The sequence below is a fragment of the Cnephaeus nilssonii genome (genome assembly GCF_951640355.1).
Source record: "Cnephaeus nilssonii genome assembly, chromosome: X".
Classification (NCBI taxonomy): domain Eukaryota; kingdom Metazoa; phylum Chordata; class Mammalia; order Chiroptera; family Vespertilionidae; genus Cnephaeus; species Cnephaeus nilssonii.
The window spans coordinates 24,401,942-24,428,700 of NC_137071.1; the positions used below are offsets into that span (position 1 = coordinate 24,401,942).

General features: G+C 41.6%; 1 protein-coding gene across 1 annotated transcript in view; it reads left to right on the forward strand.

Annotated features, from left to right (window-relative positions):
• CFAP47 (cilia and flagella associated protein 47) overlaps nt 1-26,759 on the forward strand; it is a gene marked incomplete at both ends in the record, with an annotated part of 486,291 nt that overhangs the window by 95,063 nt on the left and 364,469 nt on the right. Inside the window, 4 exons of the mRNA XM_079765682.1 lie at nt 293-424; nt 3,441-3,518; nt 6,497-6,602; nt 13,366-13,460. Of these exons, the coding sequence (XP_079621808.1) occupies nt 293-424; nt 3,441-3,518; nt 6,497-6,602; nt 13,366-13,460 (411 nt within the window). The remainder of the gene's footprint in view (nt 1-292; nt 425-3,440; nt 3,519-6,496; nt 6,603-13,365; nt 13,461-26,759) is intronic.

Here is a 26,759-nt window from a genome sequence, read left to right on the forward strand (position 1 = left end):
CAAAACAGAACAAAAACAGTCTCATAGAAACAGAGACCAAAATGATGGTTACCAGAAGGGTGAGGGTAGTTGAAAACGGGAAGGGGAATGTAGTCAATAATTTTGTAATAAGTTTGCACATGACAAATCATTACTAGAATTAATAGGATGATAACATTGTAAGGTCTAAAAATGCTGAATTACTATATTGTACAGTTGAAACTAATATAACAAATATAAGATCATATGCCAACTATACTTAAAAAATTAAAAAGATAGGATAATTAGCATTTCTGCAAATTTTCATTTACAGGTTTGCAGTAAGAGTCTTATGTCTATCATTAATATTGTTCCATCAGAAGGAATAATTCCATTTGGGGGGCTAACTGTTGTCACTATCACCTGTACACCTACCATGGCAGAAAAATTCGATACAATAGCAAAGGTATGTTTGTACACATGAGTTCCTGCACCGTATATATGTCTATGTGGATTTGTTTAGTTGTTTACAAGATATTTGTAGTGGTAAGTATAATGCTATAAAATGTTACAAACATATTTATTTTTAGAAAGCTTGTTTTGTTTTAATGATTTTTTCAAATGAAAAATGGGTTTAATTTTAAGCTATTAAAGAGATTTTATTTTAAATATTTTATTGACTTTTTACAGAGAGGAAGGTAGAGGGACAGAGAGCTAGAAACATTGATGAGAGAGAAACACCGATCAGCTGCCTTCCACACACCCCCCACCAGGGATGTGCCCGCAACCAAGGCACACGCCCTTGATCGGAATCGAACCCGGACCCTTCCGTCCGCAGGCCGACGCTCTGTCCACTGAGCCAAACTGGTCAGGGCGCTATTAAAGAGTTTTTAAAATTTCTGTTATATTCTAGCAATGAGTTAACTCTAATGAAGTGCAGATTTTAGCAATCTGAAAGAAAAGCTACCTTGCCTATATCATCTATTATAAAAATGGTTAACAGAATCTGGCAAGAGGATTTGTAGAAAATATTTATTATAAAAGTTGGTAATAGAAACTTGTACTAAATTGAAATGAACACCTTTCATTAATATGAGGCATTTTCACATGAAATTGGAATTATATCTGGCATCTTTAACTTGTGACAAGCTCTCACTAGTCATAGAGCAAAGTATTTTTTTCATGACATTAATTATATATCATAGAAAAAATCAATTTTGGAATGCTAATTAAAAATAGCTTTAATGACTAAATGAATTACCAGCAAATTCTATATGATGTTAACATCTATATTTTATAGCACAAATTAAATGTTTTACTATTTTATGTTCTAAGAATTATGTAAATGAAAAGATATTACCTTAATTTTAGGGACTTTTCTGTGTTCATTAAACAAAATAAATAAAATATGACCAGTCTGTAATAAATTTTACATATTATAAACTCATAGAATAAAATGCTCTTGATCTTCAATTTGATGATCAACTGTGTGCATTTATTCACATTGAAAAATAATATGTACACTATCATCAGATGAAAATGAATATCTTTAGATGTACTAGTATCCACCATTTTATCCTTCAGTTCCCTATAACAATTTAAAAATAATATGTAGCTTAATGTAATAAACACTAATTTGCCTCACCCCAAAATAAATAGCCTAAGAATTGTATCTTCTATAGAGAAACTTGTATTGAAAGATGTTTTTTTAAAATAGATTTTTGTTGATTTCTTAGAGGAAGGTGAAAGGGAGAGATAGAAACATCAATGATGAGATAGAATCATTGATCGGCTGCCTCATGCACGCTCCCCATTTGGGATTGTGCCTACAACCCAGGCATGTGCTTTGACTGAGAATTGAACTGTGACCTCCTGGTTCATAGTTCAATGCTCAACCACTGAGCCACACAAGCCAAGTGAAAGATGTTTTTAAATTAGTTATTGTGGTATATGGTCTGAGATTTAGGCAGAATTTTTACATAGTATTCTGAAAAATATAGAATAATATGGCCACTAAAGTATAAATTTTACTAAAAGATTAATTTCTACTGTATCTTAGAAGAGTATGCTGTTTTTACAAAGCCTACCTTTTTTTAATTGTTGACAGTTTTACAGATGTCTCCCATTTCCCCCCTTTTTGCCCCCTCCACCAAACCCCCAGACCTTCCCCACACTATGTCTATGTCCATGGGTCATGCATATACTAGACACCCGGTGCACAAAATTCATTCATGGGTAGGGTCCCTAGTCCTGGCCAGCGATCAGGGCTGATCGAAGCCTTCTAGCTGCCAGCCGGGGCCTTTCTTTGTTCTGTGCCATGCCCTGGTGGTCATAGCAAGCGATTGAACTCCCAGTCTCCTGGTCGAACTCCCGAGGGGACACTTTGCATATTAGCCATATATAGATAGATAGATAGATAGATAGATAGATAGATAGATAGAGATAGATATAGATAGATATATATATAGATGTTCTTTGGCTAATCTCTTCCTGTCCCCTCTGTCTTCCTCCCTACTGAGATCTGTTATTCTATTCCATGCATCCATGCCTCTGGTCCTATTTTGTTCATCAGTTTATTTTGTTCATTAGATTCCACATATAAGTGAGATCATGTGATATTTGTCTTTCTCTAACTGGCTTATTTAGAAAAGCTTACCTTTTAAAAGTGCAATACAATGAAATTTGTTCATTCATTCAACACAGACTCTGTTGTAGATGCTAGGGATGCAAAATCAAACAAGGAATTACACAACTAAATTCTTATTTCACTATCTTAATTTTCCTGGAAACAGTTGAGTGTTCAGATAGTCCTTGGTTCAAGTTTTGCTGATGTTGCTTTCAAGTTTTGTGACCTAAAACAAAAACACAAAACAAAACAAAAAAAAAACAACCAAAAAAATAAAACCAACAAAATATTTGACCTTTCTAAGCCTTAGCTTCCCTCACTTGGAAATTAGGTTATTAATAGAAGTAACCTGACAGAATACTGAGGATTAAAAAGAAGGTAATGTATTTAGCTCCATACTCAGCCCATATACTCATTAATTTTTAGCTGCTCTCATTATAGTTGTTGTGGATATTAGTATCTTCCTATGGAAATAAGTATGTTTGCAGTCAGTTTCCTGTTTGTTTTATTTTTAATAATCCATTGAAATTAGGTAAATACAAAAGGATTGCAGAGAGTTTGAGGCAATAATATAAATTCAAGTGGGTAGAATTCTGCAGTCAGGTTCACAACCTGTCAGCTGATTCCATTTGTGGTGGAGGTTTTAAGAGTTGAATACTCACTTCTCTTAGGAATATAAATTCTGCATAATAAGAAATGTGATGACAACTGCCAGAAGAAATCTTGTGACATTTACAAAATGTTATGATGATTTAAATTATAAAATGTTACATAAATGCCAGGTAACACTTCAGCAGTATATGAGTATATTTTAATGTGGTTTCTACAGAGTTTTATATTTTTTTCTAAATATTAGGTTGCTATACGCCATGCAACTGACATAGAACTTAGGATTGGTGGAACTGCTGAAGTTGCTGCTATTGAAATCAAACCAGTAAGTGTGTATCTGGTTTATTAATTGTGGTGATTTTTATTTGCTCTATATCCCTAGTTAGTTCATTTATGTTTTAAAATGTTATTATGTATTAATTTGACACAAATTAATATATGTAAATAAGTAATGAAGTAGCATAGTAAATAACGGTGTAAGAATTCAACACCAAACTTAAGTATCAGAGCACTACCAGTACCATTAAATCATGTGTAGGTTTCATCATGATCCTGCTCCTTTTAAGAGATAATTTCTTTCCTTAATATTGTGGTTATTATCCCTTTACATTTTCTAATTGGGTTACAACATGTGTAACCATGTGTAACCATCTTTAACCATTCATTGTTTGGTTTACTCTGTTCATTTTTGAGTTTTATAAAAAAAACATGTACAGTCTTTGGTGTGTTGCTTAACGCAAATTAAATATTGTGTTTCCAAATTTTATTGAAGTTGTATATGTGGTTGTATTTTATTCATTATCACTGTTATTTAATAATCCATTGCATAGACATACTATAATTTGTAGACACATTCCATTGTTCATAAATTTAGGTGTTTCTGTTTGTTATTACAAAGACTATACCTATGAACATTCATATACATACCTTTTGAGGCACTTATGCAAGAGTTTTCTTTTGGAGTGGAATTGCTAAGACATTGAATATATGCATGTTTGACCTCACAAGATAATTCCCATATTTTCTTTTCAAGTTTCCATTGATTTACATTCCATTGCTCTATACATTGTATTATAAGACTTAATGTTTGCCAATCTGTGGAATATAAAATGATATCTCACTGTGGTGTTGATTTGCATTTTTGCATTATAATTATACTTTTTTTTTTGTTCTGTACCCTGATGAAATGTTGTTCTATAATTAATAGAGTGCACACACATGCTTTTTTTGGCCAGCCTCTTAGGAATTATATATGGCCTCATCAACCCATAGAAACTTACCCTGATCTTTCAAAGGAGACCCATATGCCCCTCTATTGTGACATTTACAAGATGTTACAGACATCTTCAATTCTGGGAACATCTTCATTATAGTGATTGTCAATTGTTTTCAGGTTATCTGCACTTTTCTTTTTCTCCTTCAATAGTTCCCCAGTACCTAGCACCATTTTGGTGCTTAACTAAATTGAGCAGAAATTGATGAGGCTGCTGGTTGCCTTAGGTAGGCCTCACTACTAGTTTGTACTTCAATGGGTTCAGCACAATTCTAGGGTCTGGCTTTAAGTTATAATTTTCCAAACTTTATTTTATTCAGTATTGAAGGCATTATAAGTCCACATAGATGGGCAGATATTAAGATAGCTTGTCCAAGACTATGGTTACTCCTGGATATTAAACCCTGTAGGATCCGAGTGCTTTTTCCATTGCTATGGTGTTCCTCCTTGAACAATATTAGACAAGTATTAAGACTTTTACTACTTTATTTCCTCATGCCAAAGACATTTGTGGCAGTATTTTCATGTTATGGTACAGCTAAGTAATTTATAGAACTTTATATTGATAAATATTTCCTAATTACATTGGATTTTAAACATAGCTGCCTTTAAAAAAATATTCTAGTACCACCTGGTACTGTTAGCAGTACATTTAATAAGTGTGCGGCATTGACTCTGTATCTTAGTAACAATTAGGAAATTTTTCTCAAATGAGCAAATGGACAAGGCCAGAATGGGGTAAGAGGAATGGTTTTTTGTATATATAAAGTGTTAAACTTTCATTAACCATTTTGGATTTTATAAATTTCACCTGTGCAACTGCGTTGATATTATAAGTGAAACAGATAGTGGCCAATTGACCTTAATGAAGTATTTTCCTTAACATTAGAATATTGTTGCTTCTTTTTCTTTGAATGGTATATGTAATTCTTTTAGAAAGGAACTGTAGGGTATATATAGCAGCACCACCAGAAGGACAAATTCTATAGAGTTTTGTGGTTTAGGCACATCCTGATATCTAATCTCAAGTTAAGATACATTCAATAAACATTCCTTATATATTTAAGCTAAGTGTCACTTTGTATGGATGCAAAATGAATTATACCTAAGCTCTACTAGGAGAAACAGATATGTAAACAAATAAAGGGACTTTGTGATGGTGTAATATAAGTAAATATAAGGAACAGAAATAGTCCTGAGCAGTGTCGTTAGTTTTGGTTTATCAAACTGGGGATTGAAGGATGCATAATATTTTATCAGGCAATAATAAGTTAATGAAAGGTCTTCCTGACCAAGGGACACCTTGATAAAGATAAAGATAAAGAAGGGTGAAGCATCAGGTATTGGTTGGAAATGACAAGTCGTACAGCTTACTGAAGTATGAGGTGGTAGGGTGAGCACGAAGCTAGGTGAGGCTGGAACATGAGCTAGGAAAAAGTCATGGTGAACTTTGTGAGCCTTGCTAATGAATTAGGATATTCTCCTGTAGATGGAGGAGAATCATTAAATTTTAATACATGAAGCGATCTGGTCAGATTTTCAATGGCTTTAATTGTGACTTAGTTTTGTAGGGGAGAATTGGATAAAGAGAGACTCTAAAAATGAAATTAAAAGTGATGAGTTACTAACTTTATTCAGTTATGAAAAGGGTAAGAAGTGAGGAAGGAGGCAGGATTAATGGGATTTGGTAACTGATTATATACAGGAGGTGGGGGAAGGAAGGAAAACGTGACTAATTTTTATAGAGTAGTCAATGTCTTTGGTGAAAATAACAGTATATTTTTTGTTGAGGTAGAATTCACATATAACATTATGTTAATTTCCTGTGTACAACATAATGATTCGATATTTGTATTTATTGAAAAAATGATTGCCACAATTAGTTAACATCTGTCACCAAACATAGTTACAAATATTTTTCTTATAATGAGGACTTTTAAGGTCTACCCTCTTACAGTTTAATTTTTAGTTTACATTATTCTCTTAAACTATTATACTACTTTCTAATTATTCCTTTTTTAAAATTTTAGGACACATTTATCTTCGGTGGCACCTTTCTTGGCGGTACCCAGATTATTCCATTTTTCGTAAAGAACAAAGGCATAACACGTGCCAGAGTGGAGTTTAATCTAGAAGGTCATTTATATTTTTCAGTGGTTTTTAAACACAAAACAGGTATATATGTTACACTATAATGATATTATTGTAAAAATAAAACAGTTTTCAGTTGCTCAAAGGTATAATTTTGTAAGTCAGGGACAATTATTCTTAACTGTTTTTAATGATTCAGTGAATGATTTTCTTATGCTCTGTAATCATGGTTTTACTTCTAGAAATACATCCAATATTAATATCATAACACTTTGGTAATGCATGACATATAGTTGCTTATTAATTGATTTCATATAGTAAGTTATATATAAGTATATACTATAAATAAAAATAAAATTATTAATTTCTAGTTTTAATTGCTCATAAATTTCAGGTAAATGTCCTTAGAGAGCTCTCTCTCTATGTTTATTCATGTATTAGGTATTTTTATGTTAAATTAAGTTCTTAAATATGCACTTTTATAAGTGCATTTCATTTGTTTACTCCAGGGGTTGGCAAATTAAGGCCTGTAGGCCAAATTTGGCCTGACACCTGCTTTTATAAATAAAGTTTTATTAGAACACAGACACACTTATCTGTATACTAGTGGCCCGGTGCATGAAAATTCATGCAAGGGGGGGGTGTCCCTCAGCCCGGCCTGCCCCCTTTCACAGTCCAGGAGCCCTCACGGGATGTCCTACTGATGGCTTAGGCCCGCTCCCCAGAGGGAGCGGGCCTAAGCCACAGTCTGGCCTCCCTCTGTGGGAGGCAACTGGCCAATCAGGTATATAAATTCTTTCTGAAGGCAGCATGGACTCCTTCCTTATTTCTTTCCTCTGTGGTTGGAGAATAGGGGACTAAAAGGTGGATACAGAACTGTGGCCGGGCCTGGGGCTTTTGTAGGCAGCGGAAAGAGAGAGGGCTGGGGAAAATCTAGACACAGTTTCCTTCCATTGTCCTCCCTTCTTCTGGGACCCTCCCTCTGTTTTTTCCTTGTCGTGGTGGACGCTCAGGCCTTGGACTGACAGGAGCCCAGGGACGGTGGGGTTCAGCCCCCTCACTTCTTAGCTGAAGGTACAGCTGCTTCACATTCCAAGCGGGGCTGTTTTCAAGTGGCTAAAGCGCTGGGAATTCATGCCACCCAGCCTTTCCTCTCTCGGTTTCCTCCTTTGGTCTATTGCAAACTTCACTGAAACACTGAGGCAGCTCTGCCCTGGTATTTCTGCACTGGCCCCCACCCAGGCCCTGTGGGGTACTCTTCCTCGAGGTCTCTGGGTCCACAGTTTGCGTTCGGGGAGGTTGCCCAGAGCTTGTTCTCCCCAGCAAGTGTGGTAGGGGGGGCAAGCTTGGAGAGCTAGAGGAAGATGGCAGAGTAAGAGTTGGTATGAACCAGCACCTGCTCAGCCAGACTTCCTAAGCTCTCCACCCCACCCAGGCTGGGCCCCTTCCCTGCGCCGGAAGGATCCTGGCTGAGGTCCCCTCCCTGCACCCAGTGCCCTCCTCCCTGTTCCACCACCAGGGGTGGGAGCAGCTCGCCCACTCTGGACCCTGCCAGCCCGGTAGACCGCGGCGCAGGCATTGCGGCCTAGGGTGCCAGTGGCTGCGAGCCTCCTCCCCCTCCCTGAAGTGTGGGGCAGGGTCACAGCAGCTCATGGCTGCCCCTGAGCAGTGCTGTAAATGGAGACACCACTCGCTGCTGAGCCACCATCCAGCCCGGGACCTGTGGAGGCTGGGGTGAACTTTGGCTCCCGCTGGCCCCACTGAGGCCAGACTTGGCTTGGCCAGCCGCCCCCACTGCCCGAGGTCTGCATGTGCCCCACAGGCCTTGTTGTCCTAGTGAATCGCTGTGGCCCGGCCGTCCCATCCCAGGAAGTGGCCATCCCGATCACCATGGCTCACTCCCTGGTGCAGTTGGGCTTGCCTGGCAAGCATGTAGGCAGGAGCTGGGCTGCCGAGGGGAGGGAGGAGGGATGCATGGGCCAGGGTAGAAGTGGGGAACTTGGTGGTGTAAACACAGCCCCCCCACACACTGTGCCAGCCCTCATGTCACATTCCCGGACCCCCAGGCACCCCTGCTCGGCGCCGCACTTTCGGGCCTGGGGTGGGGGCGAGGGACCTGGGGCTGTGGCCTGGAGGTGGCCCTCGCTGGATTGGAGTCACAGTGGTCAGTCAGGGAGGGATATGGGAGTCCCTGCTGCAAGTCCCCACCTCTCTCTATCCCTGAGAGGTCAGCAGTTCAGCCCACTCAGTATGCTGCGCACGCAACCTGGCGTTCGGTTGAGCCTTTGGTCATTTTGGATGATACGGACTCTGGCTCTTTATATATATATAGATATAGATTGTTTATGGCTGCATGTCTGCTGTAATTGCAGAGTTGAATGGTTGTGATAGAAACCACATGGCTTGCAAAACCTAAAATACTATCTGAGCACTTATAAAAAAAGTTTGCTGAGCATTGGTTTAGTCATTCTTTCAATAAATATTTGTTGAGTACCAATTATAGGCTAGATACTCCATTTTGACTCTATAAAAGTATCTTACATTTTCTTGAGAAGTGAACAGTAAGTTTATTAGTAAGGGTTTCAATACTAAACAAATGATCCACTAAAAGGGTTTAAATGACAAGGGTTTAATAAAGGAATTATCTATGGAGGTGGGAGCCAGGTGGAAAGAAACCAACAAGGGATGGAAGCTGCTACTACCTCTGGGCCCAAAGGAGCAAGAGGAGGCAAAATATTAGTGGAGCCCTGTGAGTTGTGAAACTATGAAAGATGGGCCAAGTTGAATAGTTATAGCTCTAAAGGAATAAAGCCATTGCCAGAACTAGCCAAAGCAGTGAAGACACAGGGCGTATATACCTTTTACCTTCTCATATCCTGCTAGAGTCTCCCTGTGGTTGAACCAAAGCAGTGACAGAAGAGCAATGGGGCCTAGCTGAATCAACCTGTGGAGGTCAGGGCAGAGCAGAGAAAGATGGCTATTGGACTTAGTAACAAATAGAGATCACCTATAACAATAGGTGAGGAGAATAAAGAATCAGATTACTTCCATATAACATGGCAGATGCTATAGGACAAGTCAGTGCATGATGCTAAGGGAGCATATACTAGGGAAAACTAGACAAAAAGCAAGAAGGAAAGGTGTTTTGCAGAATTTGATGTGTAATTTGAGTCTTGGAGGAGATACACAAGAAAAGGGGATCTATGAAAGAATGCAAGTAAAAGCCTAGAAATGAGTCAGTATAGAAGTAGTTCAGGATATCTAAATCATAGAGGGACAGGACCGGAGGGGCAAGTGAGACCCAAGTTGTTGAGGGTCTTTTCTGGACTGTTAGCCTAGATCCATGGTCGGCAAACTGCGGCTCGCTAGCCACATGCGGCTCTTTGGCCCCTTGAGTGTGGCTCTTCCACAAAATACCACAGCCTGGGTGAGTCTATTTTGAAGAAGTGGCATTAGAAGAAGTTTAAGTTTAAAATATTTGGCTCTCAAAAGAAATTTCAATCGTTGTACTGTTGATATTTGGCTCTGTTGACTAATGAGTTTGCCGACCACTGGCCTAGATATTAGGCAGCACCATTAAAGTATTTATATCCAGGCAATGGTATAATTAGGCTCACGCTTTACTAATTTTCCTTTTGGAGAAAAGTTGAGATTGGCCTGGGGCAAAGGGTAGGTGTGGGAAGGGCAAGACTAGAGACAGGGTGGGTGATCAATTAGGTATGGTTGTACAGGTGTGATGTGGTGAGATCCTATACTCAGGTCATGATGCTGGGGATGGGAAGGAGGGGAGTACAAAGGTACTGAGGATTTAGAAAGTCTCTGACTTGGTGAACATGGGTATTAGGGAAGAGGAGGAAGTCTTGAATCACTCCCAGTTTTTGATGCTAAGGGGTGGGTGACAATTCATAGTTTATGCAATTCAGGAGGAGCAGGTGTAGGCAAGCATACTGTGTTTGAGGAGGCTTTGGAATAGCCCAGGAATAACACTAGACAGTTGGAAATCAATATGAAATCTATATTATTTTTGCAAAAAAAATCTGGATGTTGAAACTCTCATGGTTTTAACACTTCACTCTGACTGACCAGCCCATATACTTTCATGCACCTATTCAATGGATCAAAGCCTCTTCTTGCTTATTCTGCAGAGCTACTCTGCAAAGTGCCTTTCCACAATTCTGTGTTAGTCCTAGCTCAAACCTCCCCTCTAGGCCACTGCATCTTTTCAAATGCTTTCTCTGCCTGCAAGCCTTTCTTATACCAGAGAGTAGTCTCCTTAAAGCAGAGATGTTAGCATACCTCTGCTTAAAAAGCATTGCTGGTTCCCTATTAACAGTGTTTCTCAGCAGCCTGCTGCTGACACAGTCTAGGAAGTATGTAAACGGATCTTAATAATTAACAATTTGCAGTATAGTTTATACTTAAAATACCCTGAAAATGTATCTTATTGTTATGAATATTTGAACACATAAATGCCCTTCATTAGCAAATTAGACTTGTTTTTTCACATGATGGCTTCAGGATTATTTGATAGAGTGACTTACAGGAAAGGAAAGGTTGAGATCCATTTGTGTTGGCTGTGATTCCACTTTGTCTTCCCAGCCACCACTCCCATTACAGGTGCCATCAGTTCTCTGTGCTGCTGCCAGATTCTGTTTTGCATTTCCTCCCAGTGGCACTGGGCTTCTCTTCTAGGATGGTTCATTTTTTTCGTCCCTGCTGCTTGAGATCCTGCCTTCTTTTATAAATGAGCTTCAACCTCCTGAGTCCTATTGGTCATTACTCCCATTCCCCTCCCCCATCCAATTGTTTGAAATTACTTTTTAAATCTTTTCTCCCTTAGGACATTGTGTCAGTTTTATTGCAACACTAACCAAAAAGGGCTATGTACCTGTTTGTCTCCCCTAGTACACTGTGAGCTCCATGGGATTAAGGACTATATATATAGTTTTTGTTTTCTATTAGAGCAGTCCAGTATAGTGGTGTGTATATTATAGGCACTCAAGAAATATTTATTGAAGCTAACTTGGATTATTGCATTTCACAAACTATCTTACCTTATAATAGACAAATATGCAAATTGACCACACCTTCGCTACGCCCAAGCCACACCCACCAACCAAGCCACGCCCACCAGGAAACCGTTGTAGGGATGTTGGGGTGTGGCGGAGCCCAAGGCCGGGAAAGCCTTGGGCGGAGGCTTTCCCAGCCTTGGGCACCAGCAGGGAGCCTGCATGGATCCCAGGCAACGACCAGGGGGTCGGCTCCTGCGTTCCATAGCAGAGACGCTGGGTGCGGCCGAGCCCAAGGCTGGGAAAGCCTCAGGTGGAGGCGTTCCCGGCCTTGGGCACCAGTGGGCAGCCTGCACGGATCGCAGGAAACCACTGGGGGTCGGCTCCTGTGATCCTTAGCAGGGATGTTGGGTGCCGCCGAGCCCAAGGCCACCGCCCGGGGCCAAGCCCCGACCCTGAAAGAAGGCAGAAGGCGGTGGCCACAGCCAAGCCCTGGGTCCCCGGTGCCGGCAGAAAACTGGTGCAGGCAGCCAGGTGAATGAAGGTCTATTGCACGAATCTTCATGCAAACGGGCTGCTAGTATTTTATATATACTCCAAATATATTTATGAATATTGATTTATTTATCCATTTTATGTCTTATATTTTCAAAACATACATACCATTCAAGGTGGATATTCTTTGCTGTGTAATATGTGCATCTTTCCCCATATTACCAACAATGTTTATATTAATGTAAACTTAATGGTTTGTTTTTTTTTGTTCATTTGTTTAATGGTTTTTACATTGTAGTAAGTGAAATTAAGTAGGATGAAAGAGGGTGGAATGAGATATCGAAGTTCATTTCCAGACAGGGATAAATAAAATTATTATCATTCCTTGGCATAATCTGAAAACTTTATGGAGGAAAAAGAATTTTTGAAATCATTTAGATGAGGACACATTTGATCTTTCAGGAAATTGTTTCAGAAGTTAATTTAAATAGTTATAATTTTTGAACATGAAGTTCGCATTACTATTGGTCAATTGTTTCTGAATCTTTTGTATCTGGAGTGATTTCATTTTGTCAAGTTTTCTTTTGTAAAATTGTGTTTCTCTTCTTTGTGCACTCTTTAAGACATCAGGAGTGGTCTGCATCTTCCCTGCTCCATCTTCACTAGAAATCATGTCTCCCAACGCTCTCAGATCTAAGATTCAGTCAGTTATGTGACCTTGACCTTTACTAGTCTGATAGGACTATGATATGCTTCTTGAATGTTGGAAATTTAAAAAAAAATGGATTTGCTGTCTGTTTTGCTGATTGAATATATATTTGCTCCATGTTTGGATATCAGTTTTGCTGATTAGAACTTTGGTATTTAGAGCGATATTTTAATCCAGCAAACTTATGCAGCACAGCACAAATATTTTAGCAATTGCTTTTAGGTTGTTAAGAACACATTGATGATGTTTCTTAGTGTTTTATTTAACAATTAGAGGCCCAGTGCACGAATTCGTGCACAGGTGGGGTCTGGCCGGTCCACCCTGATGGGGGCCAATCAGGGCTGGGCCGGTGGGGTGGACCACGGGAGGTTGGCTGGGGGCTGATGGGGGCCCCGATCAGGCTGGTTGGTTGCCACAGTGCACATCATAGCAACCAGTCATTCCAGTCATTCCGTCGTTCTGATCCCTTGGTGTGTGTGTGTGTGTGTGTGTGTGTATATATATATATATATATATATATATATATATATATATATATATATTGCTGTAGATATGTATTTGGCTTCTTTTACATGTACTCTTTCTTGTCTTATAGGGAAACACAAAGACCCTGCATTTCCTGACCGGTATTATTTAGAGTTAGAGGGAAAGACATCTATGGAATGCGGCATAGCATTTGCTCCCAAAGAAGTAAGTTCAACTTTCTATTACTGATATTACTGGGACATGGTGAAGTTACTGATAATAATAACAAAGAAGCTACCAAAGATCATCGAAGCTCTTTTTGTAATGAGTCTTTTTCTCACGTGTGAGCATGCCTGGGTGTATCCTTTAATTCAGAAAAATAGTTGCTATAGCTGTCTGTCTCCTGCTTGTAGAGTGTTTCAAGTGGTGCACAGGGCACACACAAGGAACCTATAGTCTTGTTTTCCCAATTATGTTGTCTAGAAAACTCTAAGATATGACTTGTATGAAGAACAGGGAAGTTGAGACTAACCCCCAAATCACTTATATTTGAGCCATAGTGTACTTGGTACTTATATTTAAGTGGGCTTTGTTCAATGCTCTTGGAATCACTAGTTGAATTTACTTTAAATATGCTGTGAAGATTTAGGAGGTGTTGCAATGATACTGGTTCTTTTTGTAATGTTCATTCATATTTAGTGATTTAAAAACCACAATAACAATAGTAAAGACAGATCATGATTGTGGGCTTCATTCAAGAATGTTGGGGAATTCCAAAATGGTGGCAGAGTAAGTAGAAGCTACACTGACACTCTCCCAGGATCAAACTGGAATTACAACTAAAATACAGAAAAAAATATCCTAAATAATCAGCTGAAGACTAGCTAGAGAGAACCCTGATAACCAAGGATGGAAAGTGGAGACCACATAGAGACTGGTAGGAAGGGCTGAGATGTGAAAGGGCTGGCTGGGTTCTAACAGGCAGCAGCTGAACTTCTGGAGGGATACCTCAGCTGTCCCAGGTTTCCACTGAGAACTCTGGGATCTAAACCCAAGCTGGGCTCCCCAGTCCAGAACACCAGACCTGAGAAAGGTGCCCACAGAACATTGGGCAGTGAAAAGCAGTGGGGTTGCTGTCTGCCAGCAAGAGATGGCTGGAAATGCAGGCACACTCTTAAAGGGCCAACACACAAAATTTTGTGTGCAGCCACTCCACTTGGGCTCCGGAAAAGAGAGGAGAGAGGGCACTAGAGCTGTGTGAGCAGAATCCAGGGTTGGAGGCTCGGAGGTTAGAGCTCAGAAGGGAGCCACCCCAGTTTCTTATGCAGAGTCATTCCCTCACACTGCAGAGGACATCTTTCTCATGTAGACACTTGCTATCCAGGCAGCTTTTGCCTGGGTGTGTGTGTTGGGGGGGGGAGGGCAATTGCCCCACCTTGTTGGAATACCTCTCATCCCACCTTGTGTTTCATAGCCTGAGGCTAATCAAGACTGTCTATTCAACTTCAGGCAGAGGTGAATCTCTACAGGCTTTCAGTCTTTGCCTGATTTCCTTCTAGACCTTGGGCTAGGAAAAGCAGAGCTTGGTGCACATCTTGGTGCTTTCCAAAGGCACCCAGCCCCAACAGAGGGAGCCGCAAGCTGTGGATTGTTGATAGCTCTAAACAGGGTACTCAGGGCCAGTCAAAAACAGCATCTGACATTGTCCTACACTAGAGATTGGGAATCATAGCAGATCAACCTAGCACATAGACACAAAACCCAAACCAGCAGCCAAAATGGGGAGACAAAAAAATAAGCCCCAAATGAAAGAACAAGAGAATTCTCCAGAAGTACTAAACAAAATGGAGATAAGAAACTTATCAGATACAGAGTTCAGAATGATGGCAGTGATGCTCAACAGTATGAGAAAAGATATAGTAACTATGAAAAAAGACCAGTCAGAAATGAAGAATGACATACCACCATTAAAGAACACATTGGGAGGAATACACAGCAAACTAGGGGAGCTGAGGTTTAGATCAGTGAATAAGAAAACAGTAGACAAAATGACTCAATCAGAGAACCAAAAAAAAAAAAATTTAAAGAACAGGAGGAGAGCTTAAGGGAGCTGTGGGACAACATGAGACATAACAATACGCACATCATAGAAGTGCCTGAAGGTAAAGAAGGTGAGCAAGATAGAGAATTTGTTTGATGAAATAAGGGCAGAAAACTTCCCTAACCTGGTGAAGGAAAAAGTCACATAAGTTCAGGAGAGTCCCAAGCAAGAAGAACCCAAACCAAACCTTGCCCACTCCAAGACACAACATAATTAAAATGCTAAAAATTAAAGATAAGGAGAGAATATTAAAGGCAGCAAGAGAAAGCAATTTGTTGTGCCGTGCCAGCATGGCTAAGGGTGAACCTGAGGAGGGTCAGTGAGGGATTAAAGAAGATAGACAAGAGAATATAGCTGGGGCTTGGTGGATCTCCCGTGCCTGGATGAGGACACAGAAAGACCCAACCTGCAAGCTGAGGCTTTATTTTATAGTCAGAACACACAAAGCAAAACAAGGGACGTGGCCAACATGTTTACAATGTCCTTGTGCGTTTCACCTTGTTTTAGCAGTACTTGTTGCACCTCCCACAGCCCATTAGCTATCTAGGAAGGAACTAGGGGGGGCTATAAGGTTAAGCTTAATTATGCTAAGAGGGCTCTGCCCTCCAAGCTGGGACTTGTTTGTGGCCCTGCCACAGGTCAATCCAAGGCTTGACCCTATAGCCACTCCCTACAGTTTGTTATCTACAATGGAGCTCCCATAAGGCTGTCAGCTGATTTTTCATCAGAAACTCTACAGGCAAGAGGAATGGAATGAAGTATTCAAGATAATGAAAAGCAAGGCTCTGAAACTAAGATTGCTATATCCAGCAAGGCTATTATTCAAAACTAGAGGCCCAGTGCACAAAATTTGTGCATGGGGGAGGGTGTGTCCCTTAACCCAGCCTACACCCTCTCCAATCTGGGACCCCTTGTGGGATGTCCGACTGCCTGTTTGGGCAGTCGAACATCCCTTTCACAATCCAGGACTGCTGGCTCCCAACTGTTTGTCTGCCTGCCAGCCTGATCACCCCCTAACCACTCCTCTGCCAGCGTGATTGATGCCTAACTGCTCCCCTGCCGGCCTGATTGCCCCTAACTGTCCTCCCTGCAGGCCTGGTCCCCCCAACTGCCCTCCACTGCTGGCCTGATCGCCCACAACTGCCCTCCCTTGCAGGCCATCTTGTGGTGGCCATCTTGTGTCCATATGGGTGCAGCCATCTTTGACCACATGGGGGCGGCCATTTTGTATGTTGGAGTGACAGTCAATTTGCATATTACTCTTTTATTAGATAGGATAGGTGGTGAAATGAAGAGCTTTCCAGAAAAGGTTAAAAGTGTTTATCACCACCAAATCAGCATTGCAAGAAATGCTACAGGGAATGCTGTAATGAGAAGAAGAAATATAGAGAAAAAGAACAATAGGCATAAAGAATTAAAATGGCAGCAAATAAGTAAATATCAATAACCTAAAATGTAAATGGATTAAATATTCTAATCAAAAGACAGGGTAGCTGAACAGATATGAAAACAGATATGAAATATGACCTAAATATATGCTGTCTACAGGTGACCCATCTCAGAACCAAAGACTCACACAGGATGAGAGTGAAGGGTTGGAAAAACATTTTCCATGAAAAAAAAAAAAAAAAGCTGGGGTAGCAATACTCATATCTGACAAGATAGACTTCAAAATGAAGGCCATCGTAAGAGACAATAAAGACCACTATATAATACTAAAGGGATGGATCCAATAAGAGGATATTACCCTGATAAAGATATTTGCATCTGATATAGGATCTCCTAAATATATAAAAAACACTTCTGAAGAACATTAAAGGAGAGATCAACAGCAATACAGTCATATTAAGTAACTTTAACCCCATGCTGACTTCACTGTATAGATCTTCCAGACAAAAATCAACAAGGAAACAGTAAATCTAAATGACACACTGTATCAGATGGATTTAAGTGATATTGATAGAACATTTCACCCTAAATCTGCAGAATATACTTTCTTTTCAAATGCACATGAGTCATTCTCAAAGGTAGACCGCATGTTAGGATTCAAAACAAGGTTTTACAAGTTCAAGAATATTGCAATCCGATATCAAGCATCTTCTCAGATCAAAATGGCATGAATTTAGAAATCTATTACATTAGAAACACTAAAAAACATGGAGGCTAAATAGCATGTTATTAAAGAACAAATGGGTTATCCATGAGATCAAGAAATAAATAAAAAACTTCCTAAAAACAAATGAAAATGAATACACAACAATATGTGGGAAGTCACTACCTTTGACTTCTCTGAACTCACATGTTCATAGAAAGGTTACATAAATGTGATTTTACCTAAGGTAGCCCTGTAATCCTCAGAATACAAAATCAAGAGGTTCCATGATTTCTTCACTCATGTAAGTCTTATCAACTCAACAAAATTGTAAGATATAAGATAAGACATCTTTTACACACCAACCCAGTAACACAGAAAATAAGTTGAGTTCTATCATTGTGAAACCACTGAGGTATCTAATGAAGAGGGAGAACTTTGAAAGTTTTTTTTTTTTATGGGTGCCATTCTAAGTGCTTTCCTAGATGTCATTCAAACAGAGGAATACTTCAAGTGAAAATAATATTCTGTTGAAACAAAGATTTCAGTCTCCTGTCCAGGGTTGATAGACAAAAATGTTTATGACTAGGAAAGGTGAGGGTGGCATTGCAATGTCCTGTATTTTAATTCTTTTTTTTTTTTAACAAACTGCATAGTTCTCCATGGCATTTTATTTTTTTATTCTTTATTTATTTTTAATGTATTTTTATTGATTTCAGAGAGGAAGGAAGAGGGAGAGAGAGATAGAAACATCAATGATGAGAGAGAATCATTGATCAGCTGCCTTCTGCATACCCACTACTGTGGATAGACCCCACAACTTGGGCATGTGCCCTTGACCGGAATTGAACTTGGGACCCTTTAGTCCATAGGCTGACGCTCTATCCACTCCAAACCAGCTAAGGCCTGTATTTTAATTCTGGAGGGATCTTTCCCAGTTTCCTTTAAGAATGATTATAAATCTAGGATAACCACTATAAAATGTTTACCCAAAGGTTGCATATCCTCAAAGAGCAGAAAAAAAGTTGGTGGAAAAAGAAAATGAACAATTCTGCCTCATTTTCAATAGATTCAGAGGAAATACAGAGCAGCAGAGATGAGAGCTGCAGAGACCTGGCGAGCAACCGAGGCATGCAGATTAACCAGTCTCTGCCACAGGGCAGAACCTGGGCCATCGTAGCAGGAAAAGTGCGGGATGGTGGTGGAAATGTTTTGCACTGTCCATTAGCCATATGTGGTTACTGAGAACTTGAAATGTGGCCATTCAAAAAAAAATTTAATTGATTTTAGAGAGGAAGGGAGAGGGAGAGATAGAAACATCAATGATGTGAGAGAATCATTGAATGGCTTCCTCCTGCAAATCCCCCACTGGGGACCGAGCCGACCCACAAACAAGGCATGTGCCCTGACTGGGAATTGAACCATGACCTCCTGGTTCATAGGTCGGCACTCAACCACTGAACCATGCAGGTTGGGTTGAAATGTGGCCATTTTGACTGAAAAATTAAATTTTATTTCATTTTAAATATTTTTTATTTTTCTTTTAAAAAATACATTTTTATTGATTTTTAGAGAGAGAGGAAGGCAGACAGATAGAGAGATAGAAACATCGATGGGCTGCCACCTACATATCCCCTACTGGAGATCAAGCCTGCAACCAGGGCATGTGCCCTGACCAGGAATCCAACAGGTGATCTTTTGGTTCCTGGGTTGACGCTCAACAGCTGAGCCACACCAGCCATGTTCATTTTAAATATTTTAAGGTTTAACTTAAATATTCACATGTGGCTAGTGACTACCATATAGCGAAGCATAACACTAAATACTGGCCCAGGAGTAACTGACTGGCCCATAGGAAAGGAGGGGCTTCAGAGACTTAGTATAAACCAGTGATAGGCAACCTTTTGAGCTTGGTGTGTCAAACTTCACCAAAAAACTGAGCATAACTTGGGTAGTGTGTCACTTTGAGGAAAAAACATTATTTCTCAAATGTTTCATCCTCGGCATGCGGCCGCCTTAGCGGCCGCGTGTCATCAGAAATGGCTACGCGTGTCAGTGCTGACACGAGTGTCATAGGTTCGCCATCACTGAGACCAGCCCAGCCCATACCAAATACAACTACAATTGCCCACCAGCACTTTTGATCGTACACAAACCTGGTGCACCAGAGGCAAAAATGAGTTACAACTGGAAATAAATCAAGCCCCTGTAGTTGATTTCACATTTTCCTGCTACATAGGTCAACTAGGAGAGCTCCCCCTGGCTATTTACATGTACACACACACACACACACACACACACACACACACACACACACACAGCTTACAGCTAGCTATAAATACAGTGAAGGACATTTGAAATGACTGAAAACCAGATAATCACTCTGCCTCACTGGCATTAACTTATGGAGCAAAATCTCACAGGGCTTGCTGTCTCTGCAGGGTTTTTTACATTCTTCTCATTGTTGGACTGAATTACACTCCAATACACTCAGTAAGTCTCCCTTTAAAGTACCCAGTAAATACAGAACAATTCAAAATCTTAAGCAGTGTGTAGCACTTCAGAGAACTGTAAATATATATATGTTATAATAAATGTTTAGAATCCATAATCTAAGCATTAAGAAATAGATGTATAAGTTCTTTGATTGATTGTGGAAAGGAGACATATGCAATATTTTCAACAATAAAGATTTCTTAAAAAAGAAATAGACTTATAAGGCTTTAGTAATAAAAAATGAAAATATCAAATTGCATATGCATCTTCCCAAAAGTCATGTAACCAGAATTAAATTGAATTATATATTTTTTTCTAATTTTTGGATTCCCTTAAGTTAAATGCTCTTATCAATGAATGATAATATTAAAAACAGCATATAGCTCCATTGTGTGAAAATATAAAATCACAATATAGATTTATTAAGAAAATATATAACTTGATCTTGACATACTTAAAATCTATAGATTAAAATTACTAAACAAGCATATAAGGTTATTTCCCTTATTGAAAAAAGTATGTGGGTGTGTGTGTGTATAACTCTGTATATGCAAGGTATTGAGTAGGAGGATGGTATAGCTTAATGCTTCAAAATACTGACTTGTCACAAAAGGTATATTTTCTTTTTATTTTTGAGTTTTTGTTTTTTCTCAAAATTATAAGAAAACATATATGAAAATATAAAACTAAAGGAATCCTACAAAGATTATTTTGAAAATCAGCATTCCTTCCCTCTATTATATACAACACACACACACACACACACACACACACACACACTCACTCACACACAAACACACAAATCCAGATGCAGTCATTTTCAATTCTCTTAGTTCTCTCATTTATAATTATCTCTGTGTAGCTAAATTACATACGTAGAGAATAATAAAACAAGCCTCAATAAGTTTAAATTTATTTAAATAATACAAAGTATATTGTCCAATCACAATGAAATTATATTAGAAATAAAAAAAGAAGGAAATTTGCTAAATTCTCAAATTGGTGGAAATTAAACAGTACATCATAAATAACCAATGGGTCACAGAAAAAATGTAAGAAATTGCAAAACACTTTGATGAATGAAAACATAGCATACCAACATTTTTGGGATGTAGATAAAGAAATGCTTAAAGGGAAATGTATAGCTGTAAAACCTATATAAAAAAATAAAAAAATATCTCAAATTAACCTTCCACCTTAAAAAAAAAAAACAAGAAAAACTAAACTCGCCAAAACCTGATTGACTCAGTGGATAGAGTGTTGGCCTGTGGACTGAAAGATCCCAGGTTCGATTCCAGTCAAGGGCATGTACCTTGGTTGCAGGCACATCCCCAGTAGAGGGTGTGCAAGAGGCAGCTGATCGATGTTTCTCTCATCGATGTTTCTAACTCTTTATCCCTCTCTCTTCCTCTCTGTAAAAAATCAATAAAATCCTCTCTAATAAAATGGTAATATGCAAATTAACCATCACTCCGCTACATAAGCCACGCCCACCAGCCAAGCCACACCCACCAGCCAATCAGGGCGAGTATGCAAATTAACCCAATCCAAGATGGCTACAGCCACACAGAGCAAGGTTTCCCAGGTAACAGAGTAAGCCAAGCTTTCCATAGCTGTTGCAGGCCTAAGCCTCCACTCAAGCTACAAAGTTTCAATTATAGAAGGTAAACAAATTCAAACAAATGGCGGCAGAATGGAGCTTGAGAGAGCAGGCCAGGGTTGCCGGCGGCAACAGGGGAAGCAAAGCTTTCCGCACACCCTGGCCGGGCTCACCCGCTTAAGGCTACAAAGTTTCAATTGTAGAAGGTGAATTAACTGCCACAGAAATGGCTGCCGGAGCCCCAGGCTTGGCTCCGCCCCAGGCTACAAAGTTTCAATTGTAGAAGGAAAATAAATTCCAGATACCAGGGCCTCCCCTTGGGTTGCCAGGGGGCATGGCCGGCCTGCAAACCATCACAGGCCCCTCGCTCAGGCCGCCCCACACCCCAAGGGAACCCCCACCCTTATCTGTGACACCCTTCAGGGCAAACCAGCTGGCCCCCACCCGTGCACCAGGCCTCTATGCTATCTAATAAAAGAGTAATATACAGATTGATCATCACTGCAACACACAATATAGCTGCCCCCATGTGGTCAAAGATCCTGCCCCCATGTGGACACAAGATGGCCACTACAAGATGGCCAGCAGGAGAGGGCAGTTGGGAGGCACCCGGCCTGCAAGGGAGGGCAGTTGTGAGGGACCAGGCTTGCAAGGGAGGGCAGTTGGAGGTGATCAACCCTGTAGGAGAGGGCAGTTAGGGGTGACCAGGCTGGCAGAGGAGGGAAGTTGGGGGCAAACAGGCTGGCAGGGGAGCAGTTAAGCATCAACCAGGCTGGCAGCGGAGTGGTTAGGGGCAATCAGGAAGGTAGGCATGCAAGCAGTTGGGAGCCAGCAGTCCTGGATTGTGAGAGGGATGTCCGACTGCCCGTTTAGGCCCGATCCCACCAGGATCAGGCCTAAACGGGCAGTCGGACATCCCTCCAGGAGTCCCAGATTGGAGAGGGTACAGGCTGGGCTGAGGGACAACCCCCCGCCGTGCACGAATTTCGTGCACCGGGCTTCTAGTATATATTAAAAAAATAAAAACTAAACTCAAACCAAGCAGAAGGATAAAATGTAAAGGAATGAAATAATAAGAAACAGTACATAAAATCAACAAACTATAATTTGAATCTTAAAAAATATCAACAAAGTTGACAAACCTTTAGATAAGCTAAGATGAAAAGAGATTACTCAAATAAAATCAGAAATGAAAGACTGGACATTATTACCTACATTACAGAAATAAAAACAATAAGAGAATAGCATGAATAATTTTACACCAACAAATTAGATAATTTAGATAATACTTCTCAAGAAAAAATAGAAAATTTGACCATGTTCATCTGTGAAGTGGGTGAAGATGGTCAAAAGGTACAAACTGCCAGTTATAACTTAAACTAGTGGCCTGGTGCACAAAATTCTCGCAAGGGGGGGAGGGGAGTGGGGATTTCCTTGGCCCAGCCTGCACCCTCTCCAATTGGGGACACCTTGGGGGATGTCTGACAGCTGGTTTAGAGGGATCAGGCCTAAACTGGCAGTTGGACATCCCTCTTACAATCTGGGACCGCTGGCTTCTGACCACTCACCTGCCTGCTTGCCTGATCGCCCCTAACTGCCTCTGCCAACCTGCCTAATTGCCCCTAACTGCCTCTGCCTTCCTTCCTGCTTGCCTCTAACCTCTCTGCCTGCCTGCCTGATTGCCCCTAGCTGCCTCTGCCTGCCTGCCTGATCACCCCTAACTGCCCTCCCCTGCCGGCCTGATCTCACCCCAACTGCCCTCCCCTGCTGGCCTGATCTTGCCCCCAACTACCCTCCCCTGCCACCTTGATTGCCCCAACTGCCCTCCCCTGCCTGCCTCATCTCGCCCCCAATGGCCCTCCCCTGCCGGCCTGGTTGCCCCTAACTGCCTCTGCCTTGGCCCCCACCACCGTGGCTTTGTCCAGAAGGAAGTAGAACATCCAGAAGATGGCCGGTTGACCCAGTCTAATTAGCATATTACCCTTTTATTAGTATAGATAGATTATATAGGATAGGATTGCTTAAATGGTGGGGTGGGGGAGCCTTTTTCAGCAGGAGGAGATGCTCTTGGCAGACAAAAACACATAATCCCTATATCTGGACTGATAGCCAGCCATATGCACTATACTGCCAAACCAGTCATTAAAAAATTGAACCGCTTTCTTACACCTTATACCAAATAGCTGTTGCCCTTAAAACCCTCATCAGCCCCCACCTTAGGTTCTCCCTTTGTAGTTTACCCAGATTAGGTTCTGATTGGTCAGTTTCTATGCCAGTCAGCGTCAAAATCTCCGCCTCCTAGGCAGCCATTGGTTCCTGGCACTTCACCCAGAGTTCTTTTTTAAAAAAATTTCTTTATTGATTAAGGTGTCACATATTTGTCCTCATCCCCCCATTCCCATCCCACACCCCTCCCCACCGATGCCCCCACCCCCCTGTTGTCCTTAACCATTGGTTAGGCTCGTATGCATGCACACAAGTCCTTTGGTTGATCTCTCCCCACTACCCTCCCTCTGAGCCCTGACAGTCTGATCGATGCCTCCTTGTTTCTGGGTCTGTTCTTGTTCATCAGTCTATGTTGTTCATCATTTCCCCTAGATGAGTGAGATCATGTATTACTAGAAATATAAGAACCGAATGTGAGACAGGCAAATGAATCAGTCTGTAGTGAGTTTCTTTCTGGACCAACAGTTCTTTTGAGACCCAATTTCAATGTCCACTAGTTCCTTATGTGTACATGTCAGCACTGACTTTTCAGTTCTGGATGGTGGACAAATGGTGGTAATGCAGGTCCGACTCCCTCTGGTTTGGTCTCGCCCAGACCCAGGTGCGCGGCCTCACCCGGACTCAGGGGCGCGCAGCCTCATCCGGACCCGGGACCCAGCATTACCCGGGCCCCGGGGCGCATGGCCTCACCCGGACCCAGGGGCGCGTGGCCTCACCTGGACCCAGGTGCGTGCGGCCTCACCTGGACCCGGGATCCAGCCTCACCTGGGCCCAGGGGCGCGCGGCCTCACCTGGACCCGGGATCCAGCCTCACCCGGACCCAGGGGCGTGCGGCCTCAACTGGACCCGGGGGCGCATGGCCAAACCCGGGCCCGGGACCCAGCCTCACCCAGACCCAGGGGCGCACGGCCTCACCCGGTCCCAGGGGCCCGCGGCCTCACCCGGACCCAGGGGCGCGCAGCCTCACCCAGGCCCGGGACCTAGCCTCACCCGGACCCAGGGGTGCATGGCCTCTCCTGGACCCCAGATTTAGTTCTGATTGGTTGGTTTCTATGCTAGTCAGTGTCTCTGGGCCCATCTCTGGGCCTGATCAAAGAGGCGGAGCTGATCAGCAGCCCTGCGGAGGCCCAGAGAGAAACAGAGGTGCGGCTGCTGGTGAAGCCCAGAGATAAAAGAGAGGCAATGGCTGATCAACAGCTGCCACTGAGGCTGCAGATCAGACCCTGCCTCTCTCTCTGCAGGCCTCTCTCTGGCCCTAATCCACAGCCCCCTCAGCAATCAGTGCTGGGTCAGTGCCCTGGCACCAGCTGCAGTCAGTGCTAGGTCGTCACGGCAACCCAGCACTGACTTCCGGTGTTAGGTCAAGCCTTCGGTTGTTATGGACCCTGGCTCTTTATATATATAGATAAGTCCTGGGAATGTAATATACAGCATGGTGATTATAGTTAACAATACTCTATTGTATACATTGTCTTCTACAAGGTTTATATTCTTAGATTTTTATGGTTATGTCTGATTCATTTTGAATTAATAGGAATTATTTAAATAAATAAAACATTCATTTTTTTATATTTGGACTTATGAAAAATAAACCAACTCTTATTTTGAAAAAAATGTACTTTCATTAGGCTTCCATAACTTAATTAATCTTGAATAACTGAAACTTTGTACCCCTTGACCAACATCTCCCTCCTCACAGCCCTTGAGAGTAAAATGGTAACCACCATTTTTTTATCTTTGCTATTATATATTTCTTATGTCAATGATGTCCCATGGATTTGATTATATTAGACTCCATGGATGAGTGAGATCATACATTATCTTTCTGTGTCTTTTTTATTTCACTTAGCATAAGGTCCTTTAGGGCAATCCATGTTGTTGCAAATGGCAGGATATTCTTCTACTTTTAAAGCTTAAAAATATTCCCATGCATGCATATACCACATTTTCATTATCCATTTGTCCTTTCATGGACATTTAGGTTATTTCCATATCTTAACTGTTGTGAATAATGTTGTAATATAGTGCAAGTCTCTCTTTGAGATTTTGATTTCATTTCCTTAGGATGAATAAACAGAATTAAGATTGCTGGATAAATGGACACAGACACTGGGGTGGTGGGGGGCTTGCCCTCAGGGGTGGGAGGGGTTAGGAGGGGTCAATTGGGGAAAAAGGAGACATATGTAATACTTTATACAATAATAAAAAAAAGATTGCTAGGTAATATGGTACTGATAACAATACTGTACTTTATTCTTGAATTTGCTAAGAGGGTAGATCCTAAGTGTTCTCATCACAAAAAATAAGACAAGAAAAAGATGACTATGTGAGGTAATGTATATGTTAATTAGCTTGATCATGGTGTTATTTCATTATGTATATACTAGAGGCCTGGTGCACGAAATTTGTGCATGGGTGGGGTCCCTAGGCCTGGCCAGCGATTAGGGCCGATCAGGTTACCCGACTCCCCACCACCCTGCCTCCTCCTTCCCTTGCCACGCACGTCTGCCGCCACTCACCCCCAGTTCCCTGTCACAGCCCAGGGCCCAGCCCCAATCGGGCAATCAGGACCTGCTGGCAAGGGGGAGGGGCCAACTGCCACCTCGGCAGATGAGTGGCAGGCCGATCGGGGCCTGTCGGCGGTGGGGAGGGATGGAAGGAGGGACCCGGAAGGTTGGCCGTTGGTCCCGAGGAGGGAGCCAGTCCTTGGCCCCCCTGGGAAAGGGGCTACATCCACGGCCACCCACCCCCAGTTACCCGTCCCAGCTCAGGGACCCGGCCCTGATCAGGCAATAGGGGCCTGCCCGTTGGGGGGAGGAACTAGGAGGTTGGCTGGCAGGTCCCATTGGTGATTGGGGCCTGCAGGCTGGGGGCAGCTCCTGCATTGAGCGTCTGCCCTCTGGTGGTCAGTGCGCATCATAGTGACCAGTTGTTCTGGTCGTTCCAGTCATTCCGGTCATTTTGTTGTAATAGGCACTTAGGCTTCTATATATATATAGATGTATATCA